This window comes from Bacillus rossius, chromosome 1, assembly GCF_032445375.1.
Source record: "Bacillus rossius redtenbacheri isolate Brsri chromosome 1, Brsri_v3, whole genome shotgun sequence".
NCBI classification, from domain to species: Eukaryota; Metazoa; Arthropoda; class Insecta; order Phasmatodea; family Bacillidae; genus Bacillus; species Bacillus rossius.
Window position 1 is genome coordinate 142876842 of NC_086330.1, and position 12102 is coordinate 142888943.

Genomic DNA, 12102 nt, shown 5'->3' on the forward strand with positions numbered 1-12102 from the left:
AATTCAATTCTGTCATGTGTGCACACTCATACTATGAAAACACACAAACTGCTGCTAATCTGTATGAAATACACACATTTGTTGAAACAATTTGCGTGCTACTTTTTGTAAAATGGTTCTACTGACTCAGAAACCTTCGCAGGCATGTACATAACAACTCACTAAAGTTTCATTGTAATTTTGTGAATGGTATAGGAATGCATATGAGACAAACAGACATGAATTTTTATATATAGAGATTAGCTTTTTTACAGCTATGATTTGTTTTGTTATCCATTGCTAACCAGTTGACTTCAACTTAAGAATAGATACCCACTCCATAGACTAGAACCTCCAGAGATACAACTGGCATGCCACCTATCACATAGACAGTAACCTTCCTCGTGTTTCAAAGATCAGATCAAGTATGCAGTTTCATCGTAGGCAAATTAATGGTTTAAGAATGCATAAAGGACAAACAATGAAACATTCATGTGTGTATGTATATATATATACACACACACACACATATACATATAGGCCTACATATGTTATTGTACATTTCCTAATATAAGTACGCAATTCTATTAATAAAAACACATTTTAATTATTTCCAAATTTATTGTAAGTTAATTTATTTTGATTGTTTGATAATATTATAAAAACTCTATTTATTACATAGCTAACATGTAGTGTTATCACCCAGTGTCGATTTTTCAATAAAATTGTTTTACCGGCTAGTTTAGTCACAAGAGGGGTGCAACTTGTTGCATCTGTGTTTCTGACTGACTGCTTGCATTGACTCACAGCTGGAGGAACTTGATTTCAGGTGAGCGAGTACCTGAAGAAGCAGATGGTCGCAGCGGAGACAGAGTCGCCCGGCGAGAACGACGAGATCAGCCGAATGATTGAGGACCACGACAAGCTCGTGGAAGAAATATTCCAGCATGAAGACAAGGACAAGAACGGCTTCATCTCCCATGAAGAGTTCTCAGGCCCTAAACATGATGAGCTTTGAGGCACACTTGTGATGTTTCTATTTTGTACACCAAACACGAACGTGAACATATCTTAAGCATATTTGGTGTTCTGTAAATAAAGTTGTTAATTTGTTCAAATATGACAGTGAAAGTGTTAAAAAAATTTTCAAAATAGGAACCAAATTTTTTGGGTTGAAAAAATGATAGTCACAGGTACTGTAATATGAACTTTATACTGGTTTGAATTTTATTTTCTTGCCAGTATCAACATATGGTGAGTCATAATGATACATCAAGAGAGACTTTTTTTTAACTTTATTATAACTGGTGTGTTTATGTGCTGTGTGTATGGTTCATTGTTATAGATTTTGCTAAATTTTGTACTGGGTATCGCAAGTTGCATGGTAAATAAATTTTATGAATATTTTTTTAAAAATAATTAGCATTACATATGTGTGTAGTTTTCCTCAGTTTTTTTTAAAATTCAACTCATTAAGTTTGCAAAGCACTTTCATTTACAAATTCCTCAGTCTTCCTCGTGCTGGTCATTATCTATGAGCAAGTTATACTTTTTTCTGTTCTTTACAATGTAGATTTTGAACTTTAAATTTTCAGAACAATGCAGGCCTATAGTTTAATTTTTTTTATATATAAAACTTGCTTTTGTCCACTGTTTGAAGCAAATATATTGCATGTAGGCACAAGTCCATTTACTGAAAAATTATTTAATTTTTTTTTTGTAATTATAAGTCCTATACATAAAGGGATTCAATTTAAAAATAATTTTTCATGAGAAAAATTGGTGCCCACCTGTTCAGTATTAACCTTATCTCACTTTGACAATATATGATTATTTTAGCATATTACCATTCCTTTATTATATGAATAAGTGTGATGATGGAAGTTTGGTTTAGATATCATCTTTGAGAGTAACCTAAATGTTTATCCAGTGTTAGGAAATACAGTAGCCTACATAAAGCATGGTTTTCATTTTAGGGTGATAATATGTGAAGATGATCTAATTTAAATGGAATGAAAATCTGCATTGAGTTCGAAGTATAATCAGCATTATAAAAAGATATATTTATATTATTTGGGCCTATTTTTGGTAGATTTTTATGAATGTTGTTACAATCATATTAATGTTCAGGTAGTCATATTTAAAATAGTGTAGGTAGCATTAGGGCTTCTTATGCTTTATCTGATTAAATGAATGGTAAATGTGACGTAATACACACTGTGAGTACTTATATTATTATGGTAAAACTCAAGCTGTAAATTTATCAGCTGTGTTTCAACTGGGAAACTTTTAAGAATTTTGTCTGATGAGTGCTGTTTTGTAGCTGAAATAAAAAACATGTTTTTTTATTACAAAAAATTACAGTGTGAATAACACAATTGACTAATCTTGTAGACAAACATAAAAATTACCGCTATACAGTAATTAATTCAGGATATTTTATGCAGCAAACTTCAATGCATGATCTTAAACATTCCAATCTCATTAAAACTTCTTGTACATATATAAATAGGAACATAACTGTTAATGTGGGTGTCAGTAATCATTGATTCTTTTTGATGTACCGTACTTAAATGTTAAAGTTTGACTGATGGTTGAATAAAATATATATTTTATGTTTGGCTTGGCTCTTCATCACCGGCTCCATGGCCTAGCCCTTCATGACTAACCTTCACATACAAGTCATGCCACCAGTTTTTTAAATTAATGTAGGTTACAGACATGTAACACATGAAGCTTTCTGTGCCCACATGGCCATCAAGTTTAATGTTCAGCCATACAGGCTTTTAAGGTAACTTCCTATGATGTGTTTCCCTGAAGAAGGGTACTTCATTTAGTATAGGGCAAAAACTTTAAAAATTTGCCACACCACTTGCAACTCGGTCGTGCAAACCATCCCTTAGATACCAAAATATGTACCTATTCATAATAAGCCGTGTCACTTAGTTGAGTGTGGTCATGCCTGCAAGCTCTTATGTGTAATGTGTATAATAAGCACTTATCTGTGATTCCTTATTTAATACCTATCATACTCAATATCACTCTGGAGCTATCACTCCAGGGTCCCTTGTCTGTACACCCCTACTGTCTCTTTTGCGATGTGGCAACATCATGTCCCGACAGTGGTGGATTTACCAGCAGGCTGAGTAGGCTAGAGCCTAGGGCGGCAGATTTTTGGGGCGGCAAATTTGGGGACCGAATTTTTTTTTTTTTACCTCATAAAAATCAAAAAGATTTCGGCATGACGGTTTTCTTTTTTCTGATGGTTTACAGATAGAAGTCTGCAACAATTTTTTCCGATGACTTTCCCCTCTCCCTTGCCATTGTACGTTCCGTGAATCCGTGTAGCAAACTTAAATATTCTAGAGTAAAACAGCTAATTCGCCCCCTCCCCCCCAAACAGTAATTGGCCTCTATGCCCTCTGCCCACACTTTGAATGAGTGAAAAGAGCGAAACTATAGAAAATGTATTTCTCTCTTCCCACTATCAACCCATACATGCCAGTCCTACTACTGGTTGGAGTCTGCGAACTGGATGGTTTGTATATAATGAACAAGATTACTTACAATGATATCAATGATTTTGACAAAAAATTGCGCAAAAACGTATTGTAATGAACTTTTATAACTTGACTGAGTTGATTATTTTTAACTGTTTGCAAGCGCAATAAAGATTATTTATTCACGTTTACCAAATGTACAGTATTGTGTAAGTAGCATGCATTACCCTGCCTTATTAATCGTACATGATTAAGCTTTGATTAGCTCAAAAATATATCCAAAAATTATTTTACGTACAATTTAAACTATATTGTTGGATTGTAATCTTAATCTAGGACATGAAAATTGTAGAGGCAAGGGCAGCAAAAACTTTACAGCCTATACCTTGAAAATTTGTAAATCTGCCACTGTGTCCCAAGGAAGAAACTGAGCTCTACCTGTGGACTAGCACTCAGCCACATCTACACCTTAAATCCACATCCAGTCACCACCTCTGATGAGACAGTTGATGACAAGTTCTTATGAGTAACATTATTATTCCTTGGCGACTCCAAATAATTGCCTTTACCGCTGATGTCCAGCAAATGTACTGATCACTTTTGCTAGACCCACAGCAACAGGACTATTACATAATTCTGGCATTTCTACTTATATTAAGTGACCCTATCCAGGAATATCGGCTGGAGACTGACTTATGGTGTCTTCGCAGTACATCTCCTTACCAATCGAACACTTCACCAATTTACAGAGATGAAAGGAGAAAACCATAGGCGTGCGCACGGTAGGTGCCACAGGTGCCTTGGCACCACCATTAGGGTTAACGTTATTTTGTTTTTTACAAGCAGAAATAATACATACTTACAAAAATCCGTATTATTTCTAAAAAAAATATGTTTTCCAATCGTGTCGAGTTACAGATATGTGCTCATAACACTATCAGTATATCAATTATCAATCGAACCAACTATACACACGGAAACAAGCCAGTTGTAATTACTTGTGTTGTACACGCGGGCCGTGGCTACGAAACTTCTGAAATGTAAATACTTCTCATAGTTCTCCTCGAATTACATAGAATGCGCGCTCGGTGTCCACTGTTCACTCCACTCGGCAGGCGCAAGGAATAATAGCCGCCGTCCGCCAGGGTTTATTTAAAAAAAAGAGAGAGAGTTTAGTTAGTTCAAAGGATAGGCTTACTCGATGACTGCAGTCACCGACTAAACATTTTTGTTGTATTCCAAAAGTTAAAACTTTTGCCCACTCTTATTTGTGTATTTTTATTATTTTAATATTTTACGTATTTTAGGTATGTTACAAAAACTCCCTTCATTTGTTGATTTTAAAACTTAACATTTAAGAATGTTTTTTTTCTAACATATATTTGGCGTCTTCAGAAAACATATAAGTAAGGTTTTTCAAAGCCACCAGCATGAATTCCGTGCAAACAATTTGTGCAATTTACTTTATGGCTCAACAAAGCTTAAAACTGTAAATAGTTTAGTAGTTTTCCTGGTGATTTTAACGTTCAAAGCCATAATTTGTCATAAAAAATGTTAAAATTTTTACATCTGTGTATTTAATGTTTTTGTTCGGAAACACTTTAAATAGCACCATTTTGCGCTTTCAAATCCAAATTTTTCCGGGGGAGGGCCCCCGGACACCTTGCTTTAGGTTCGGGGTCCGTGAATGACAGGGCTGTTGTGTAATCGGGCACCACCAATAATGAAGTCCTGCGCACGCCTATGGAGAAAACCAAGAAGGTTCTTTCATGCTGCAGATGTTCTTGTTGCCGACACATATGTGGATGATGTGCTGATGGGCGCAGAGACTCTGCAACAAGAACTGGTTGACCTTCTAAAGTTGTGTGCTTCAGCTTCTGTAAGTTTGCCAGCAACAGTCCAGATTTTATTGACAAATTGCCACCATATTAACTCCACCAAGCTATTGCACGATGCTGATGGGCAATCGAATTTGAAGGTACTCAGTTTCACTGGAATGCTAGGTTTGACATATTTTCATTCAGTATTCACTTCATGAACAACCGTTGCACTAAAAGGGAACTTTTGTCCGATATGGCAAGAGGATTTGATTGGTTGGCTGCAGTGGCGTAGCCAGGATTTATGTATGGGGGGTGAAAAGCATGCCCCCCCCCCCCCCCCCCCGTATTAAAGTGGGTGGTCCGGGGGTCCTCCCCCGGGAAAATTTGGATTTTAAGGTGTAAAATAGTGCTATTTTAGCAGTTTTTGGTACTTAAATTTAAATATTGTAATAGTAAAAATTTTATTAATTTTAATATGAAATTTGTTTGTGTGATGAATAAGAAATTAATTAAAGATTTGGTGCTACGGGGGGGGGGGGGGGTTTGAACCCCTAAACCCCCCCCCTGGCTACGCCACTGGTTGGCTGTCACCATTGTTAATGGCGAAGTCTATGCTACAGGAATTTTGGTAAGAGGATGTGAATTGTGCTGACAACCTGGCAGATTATAGGTGCCTTTAAATTAATGAATAACATTCCTGTTCCCAAAGAACCTCTTGTAAGTGTATGAGTCTCATTGTCAGAACTTAATGGATTCTCAGACAGTTTTGAACTAGAATATTATGCTGTTGTAATAAATATTCGTGAGATATCTCCAGAAACGAGTTGGAGTTAGAGGTGGGTCGAAAAGTATCAACCTAATATTTTGTAACTGATACACGCCTGTATCAGGTATTGCAAACGAGTACACTTGAAAAATATCAAGTACTTTAGTATCAGTTTTTGAATTCGCCTGGAACAACACCACGGCCAATGTGCGCGTGCGCAGAACCCGATCGCAAGGGATAAAGGGAAAGAATGTAGGGGAGGAAGCGCAGGGGAAGGCGTTGAAGGAGAGGCGCAGAGCGAAATTGTTACGAGTCGTTTTGTTTATTGTCCCACATCAAAGTATGCTCAGTTCGCAGTGCGTACACCGTCTCGTTCAATAATAAAACTAATGAAATTTTAATATTAAAAAGTACATTAATACAATATATAATATTTATATTTGTGCACCTAACAGCTATGAAAATGCAAATAAATTCTCAGTTGACACTAATAACAGATGTAATCAACATATGGACTTTATTTTTTCGAAAACAATTAGTAACTAGTGTTTTCATACATTAAAAGATTACGATTTTATCAAAAATTAAAAATAAAAAAACAGATAAGTACATTAGTGAGCATACTATATCAATAGACATTTGAGTTAGGTACATCAGGCAGATAACAGTGCCAATATCGATAAAAAAACAAACACTTTGCAAGTTCAGTCACTATTTAACAAATAGTATTGCATTATAACTCAGTTTTTGTTTACACAAATTACACTTAGCAAACTCATTATTTTCCGTGAAAAAATTCCACACAAATTAAGTCTTTTTCTTGCACTTATCCATTCCTTATTTCACTATAAAGATACTAACTACAAAGCATGACAGCCCGCAACAATGTACATGGTAATACACGGCCAGGACGATCTGCAGTGAATGTTGAACTGTTTGATACTGGTTGTATCAGGCGGGCATGAGAGTAACAGAGGTAGAGAATTACCGGGCGTGATAAATAATGTATCAGACACCGATACCTTTTTCCGCTGGTGATGACGGCACGGAGGATGTGTAATCTGTACAGTGGCGGACCTAGACTCTGCGGGGCCCTGGACAATTTATTTCAGCGGGGCCCTTGTATCTCTCGGGGGGGGGGGGGGGGGGGGGGTCTTATCAGACTGGAGTATGGAATACCACTGGGGAAAGGTGAATTTGTGGTCACTCTCCCGGAAAATTAGAAAATTAAACTTTTGAGCCTACGTGGAACCTAAATTTCGACGATGGTAATAAAATTTTCTTCGTGGTTAATTGTAATTGGGTTAGTTTTATTAATGCATACAATTTAATTCTGGTAAAATCTGGTCATTTTATAAGTCTATAAAAGCTGTGAATATTTTTAATAGTGAAATCATAAAAAATATAAAAAATCAAAAGCAAAAACAAAAAACAATATTTCTTTTTTTTCATTTTTACATACGATATTTTTTCACATAAAAAATTATACAAAGAAGAAAAATAAAAATACGAAAATAAATTTGAATTGTTTTTGTACAAATACTCAAATATATGCCACATGTAAATGAGGGTTAATTTATGTAGCTGTTTAGGCTATATAATTATGTAAATTAGTCATAAAATTAATTTGGTACAAAAATCACATGGGTGATGTAATGTTTGTTTATTTCTTCACTGTATTACTACTAAATACATCACTACTAACATCATAAACATTCACATTACTGTTGCTGACCCACATCAGCATCCCAGTCCGCCATGTTCCTCTTTTCACTGTCGCCAACCTTTACTCGCTACACTACATCTTCCTATTCTTTATAATTTCAGTACTGTTTCATTTATTATGTTAACTTTACTTTAACACGTAACTACTAAGGTAATTGGGGGTTCTGACAGTTCGATGTGGTCGTGAGTGCACTGGTTCTTCTCTTTGTCTTTCAACTGGGATAACTTCATCAGGTGCAAAACCTCTAAAACCCCCTTCCTGACCCTTTCTTTCTGTTCCCCCAGAAGTTGCGTGTTCCACTGTTACTCTTTCTCCCATCCAGTAAGGTTGTACATGGTGTGTGTGTTGAACAGACTGGTGTGATTTTGAGCGTTCCTGTTGGACTTTGGATTTTCTGAGGTGAAATGTGTTTCTTCTTTTGACTCTCCCAAATTCATCTTCAATGAGGATAGACCTTGGAGCTTCACACACCTGTATCACTGTGACTGGTTTCCAAGTACCCTGGTCATGGTATACTATGTGCTCCCCTTTTTTGAACTCAAGATATCTGGACTTGGTGTTTTTGTCATAATGTTTCTTATTTCTGTAGTCATACTTTAACTGTGTGTTGTGGAAGTTTGTTACAATGTGAGGTTTTAACAAGTTGTTATGGATCGGTAGTGTTGTTCTTGTTCGCCTACTGTACAGAAGTTGTGCGGGGCTGAACTGTGAACCCAACACTGGTGTATTGCGATATTCTAGGAGCATCATGTATATGTCCTGGTTTTCTTCTGTACTTTTTTTTAGCATTTGTTTACAAATTCCTACTGCTCGTTCAGCTAGGCCATTGCTCCGAGGGTAGTATGGACTTGATGTTTGGATTTTGAAGCCGTAGTCAGAGCTGAACTGGTTCATATGTCGAGAGCTGAATGGCATGTTGTCAGCAATCAAGGTATTAGGTATTCCATGTGTTGAGAAAATGACTTTCAGAGTTTGTACTATAGTAGGTGAATCTTTGGATGTTAGGGGAACCAGTTCTATCCATTTTGAGTAGTAGTCGCAGAGCACAAGGTATGAATGTGTTTTAAATTCAAGAATGTCACATGCCACCTTCAGGAATGGATACCTTTGAGGGTCTTGTGTGATCATTGGCTCGTTAGTATTTTTTGCACTGTATTTCTCACATAGGCTACACCTTGCTACAAACTCCTCAATGTCTGTGTCCATTCTTGCCCAGTAAAACAAAGTCTTTGCCCTAGCTTTAGTCTTGGACATGCCAAAATGGGATTGGTGGAGATCCCTAAGCACTGTTTGTTGCAGTGCAGTGGGAACTATGATGCGCTCACCTAGGAACACTAAACCATCTTCAACAACGATGTCGTGTCGGAACTTGAAGTAAAATTTTGCAATGTCAGGAACTTTTGTTTTCGACGTCGGCCAGCCCTCCTGGAACAAGGTACTTAACTGTGTGAGTAAAACATCATTTTTACTGTGTTGTTGGAACAAAAGTTTCTTTTCATCTGACATATTGATGGAGTGTACAACTTCATTCAGAGAGACATCTACATCACGCTCTGGAGCTTTTGAACATGCTCTACTTAGGGCATCTGCTATGAGCATTTTTGATCCTGGTACATACACAAGATTGATCCTGTATATGCTAAGTTTAAGTTTGATACTTTGAAGGCGCTTTGATGGAATCCGGCAAATTTCTTTCTTCATTAGGGAGATCAATGGTTGGTGATCTGTTTGGATGGTTATATCATGACCATAGATGTACTGGTGAAAGTGTCGACATGCAAAGAGGACTGCTAGAAACTCTTTGTCAATCTGTCCATAGTTAACTTCTGTCTGGGAGAGTGTCTTCGATGCATAACATACCGGCTTGTGTTCCTGCAACAAAACACACCTGATGCCCACTTTACTACTGTCTGTTTGAATTACTATGGGTTTGCTCTTATCAAAAGTTTGTAATACAGGTTCTGATGCAAGAACAGTTTTTAATGTCTCAATACTTTTACCATGAACAAGTTTGTTCCACTCAAACTCAGTGTCTTTTCTAAGCAGACTTCGCAATGGAGACGTGATTTCTGTAAGGTTTGGGATGAAATCTCTCAGGTAATTGACTAGACCAAGAAAACGTTGAAGATCTTGCCTATTTTTTGGAATATCATAGTTTACTAGTGCTTTAACCTTATCTTTGTCAGGACTAACACAGCCACCAATAAATGTATGACCTACATATTTTACAGTTTGTACCTTGTGCTGAAATTTCTGTACATTAAACTTGACATTACATTTTCGTGCCCTGTCTAATACCTGTGTCAGTATTCTGTCATGTGTTTGTTCATCTGGGGCATAGATAAGTAGGTCATCCACATATATTATTACACCGTCAATGTCTCCAAAAGTTTGTGTGTTATATTTTTGAAACACTTCTGCCGAGATATTTATGCCGAATGGCAATCTCTTGAAAAAATAACAACCAAATGGGGTTGAAAATGCACAATATGTTGAGCTTTGCTGGTCCAACTGTATATGCCAAAAGGAATCTTTGAGGTCAAGAACACTAAAATACCTAGCATCCTTTAATTTGGCTGTCACATCTCTAACTGCAGGTATTTCAAAATACTCTTTAATCAGGGCATCATTCAAGTCTTGTGGATCGAGACAAAGTCTAAGGGTGCCATTTGGCTTTTCTACGACCACTAGTCTGTTGACCCATTCTGTGGGTGATGTACATTTTCCTATGATGTCTAGTTCACACAGCCTATCTAGTTCTGTTTTAAGTCTGTCTTTTATTACCAAAGGTACTCTTGTTGGTGGACTGGATGAGGGAACACAGCTGTCTTTCAACTTAAGTGAATAGTCATTTTTAAATTTACCAATACCTGAGAAGACGTCTGCATACTGGGTGACTATGTTGTCCTTTGACTGGTCTCCAACTTCACTGATTACATTTCGATGTAGCAGTCCCATCTTCTCACATGTTTGAAGACCTAGTATAGGTACAGATTTTTCATCAACTACTATGAATGTTTCTCGCAAGCAAACCCCATTTATAGTCAAGTTGATATCAGTGCATCCCACTACCTTGATTTCTGAGTTATTATATGCAGCCAATGATCTAGTTTCTTTCTTAAGTATCACAGTTTTAGGGGCACGTTGTTTCAAAAGAGAAAATGTTTCCAGAGGCAGTATGTTCACACACGCACCATAGTCCAGCTTGAAAGTTACATCAATTACATTTTCCAAACACCCTGTTTCTTTCCAGCAAATTGTTGCAATATGGTCGGTTTCTTTGAGTGCAAAAACCAAGCTACAGTAATAATCCTCCCATTGTTGATTAGCTTGTGTGTTGTTATGCCTACCAGTGTACACTTCTTTAACCTCATTTAATTTTGAGTTCTGAGATTTTCCTATGTGGAGTTCTCCACGAGACTTACACACCTTCGCAAAATGATTCCTGCGGCCGCATAAAGAGCATGTTTTTCCTCTCGCCGGACAGTTCACGGGATCTTTAATATGATGGTAGCCACACCACTTACACAGTACCTCACCATGTGTACTTTGTGTGGGCCTACTAGGCTGTTTTGAGAAAGGTGGGGCCACAGTTTTGTGAAACTTCGTTTCATCCACACTTGCATAAGTCGAGTCCCGTGTTGGTTGCATCACTTCCTTCGCCTGAGTAGAGGTTATTTCAGCTGTTCGGAACTGTTGTATTGTTTCCTCCAATTCAACACTTCCAGATTTTATGATTTTTTCTTGAGTAACTTTATCATTTGTTCCGAAAACAATTCTCTCTCTCAGTAGCTCGTCAGGATGTTTGAACTCGCAGTCCCGTGATAGCATCTTGAGGTCCGTGAGGAAGTTATCAAATCTTTCCCCGTCTTTCTGTGTCCGTGAGTAGAATAAAAAACATGCATGGAGTAAGTTCTTTTTTGGATTGCAGTACGTTTGAAACCTAGCCAGCACTATTTCCAAGGTTCTTTCTTTTTCTTCATCGGTGAAGGTGAAAGTATTGTACACGTCTAGTGCATCGTCACCAACTATATTTAGAAAAATTGCTATCTTCCTCTGTTCGCTTTTCGTCTTCAAATCGGAGGCTTCCAAATATATTTCAAAGGCCTGTCTAAATTTCTTCCAGTTTTCACTGATGTTCCCTTCTAAATTCAATTTTGCTGGTACGTTAAACGAACTCGCCATCTTTACACCGTGACACGCCGCGCCGAGATTGTCAACTAGTGATCCACAGTCATGTTGCTGTTACCAATTCACATCCTACCATTTTACCGACTGCGCCATGTAATGTTTATTTATTTCTTCACTGTA

The 12102-nt window shown here is 37.2% G+C and overlaps 2 protein-coding genes across 2 annotated transcripts in view; one reads left to right on the forward strand and one right to left on the reverse strand.

The window, feature by feature from the left end:
* The window catches only part of LOC134546239 (peptidyl-prolyl cis-trans isomerase FKBP14), a 113962-nt gene extending 111368 nt beyond the window's left edge, over positions 1-2594 (forward strand). Inside the window, exon 4 of the mRNA XM_063388921.1 lies at positions 809-2594. Within this exon, the coding sequence (XP_063244991.1) occupies positions 809-997 (189 nt within the window). The 3' untranslated portion in view covers positions 998-2594. The remainder of the gene's footprint in view (positions 1-808) is intronic.
* A 5047-nt stretch (positions 2595-7641) lies between these two features.
* Positions 7642-11866, reverse strand: LOC134546240 (uncharacterized). The gene is made up of 2 exons (XM_063388922.1): positions 10662-11866; positions 7642-9663 (listed from the first exon to the last, which is right to left on the reverse strand). Exons 1-2 carry the CDS (start codon positions 11620-11622, stop codon positions 9611-9613), a joined length of 1014 nt encoding a protein of 337 aa, XP_063244992.1. The 5' UTR covers positions 11623-11866; the 3' UTR covers positions 7642-9610.
* Between the last annotated feature and the right edge of the window lie 236 nt (positions 11867-12102).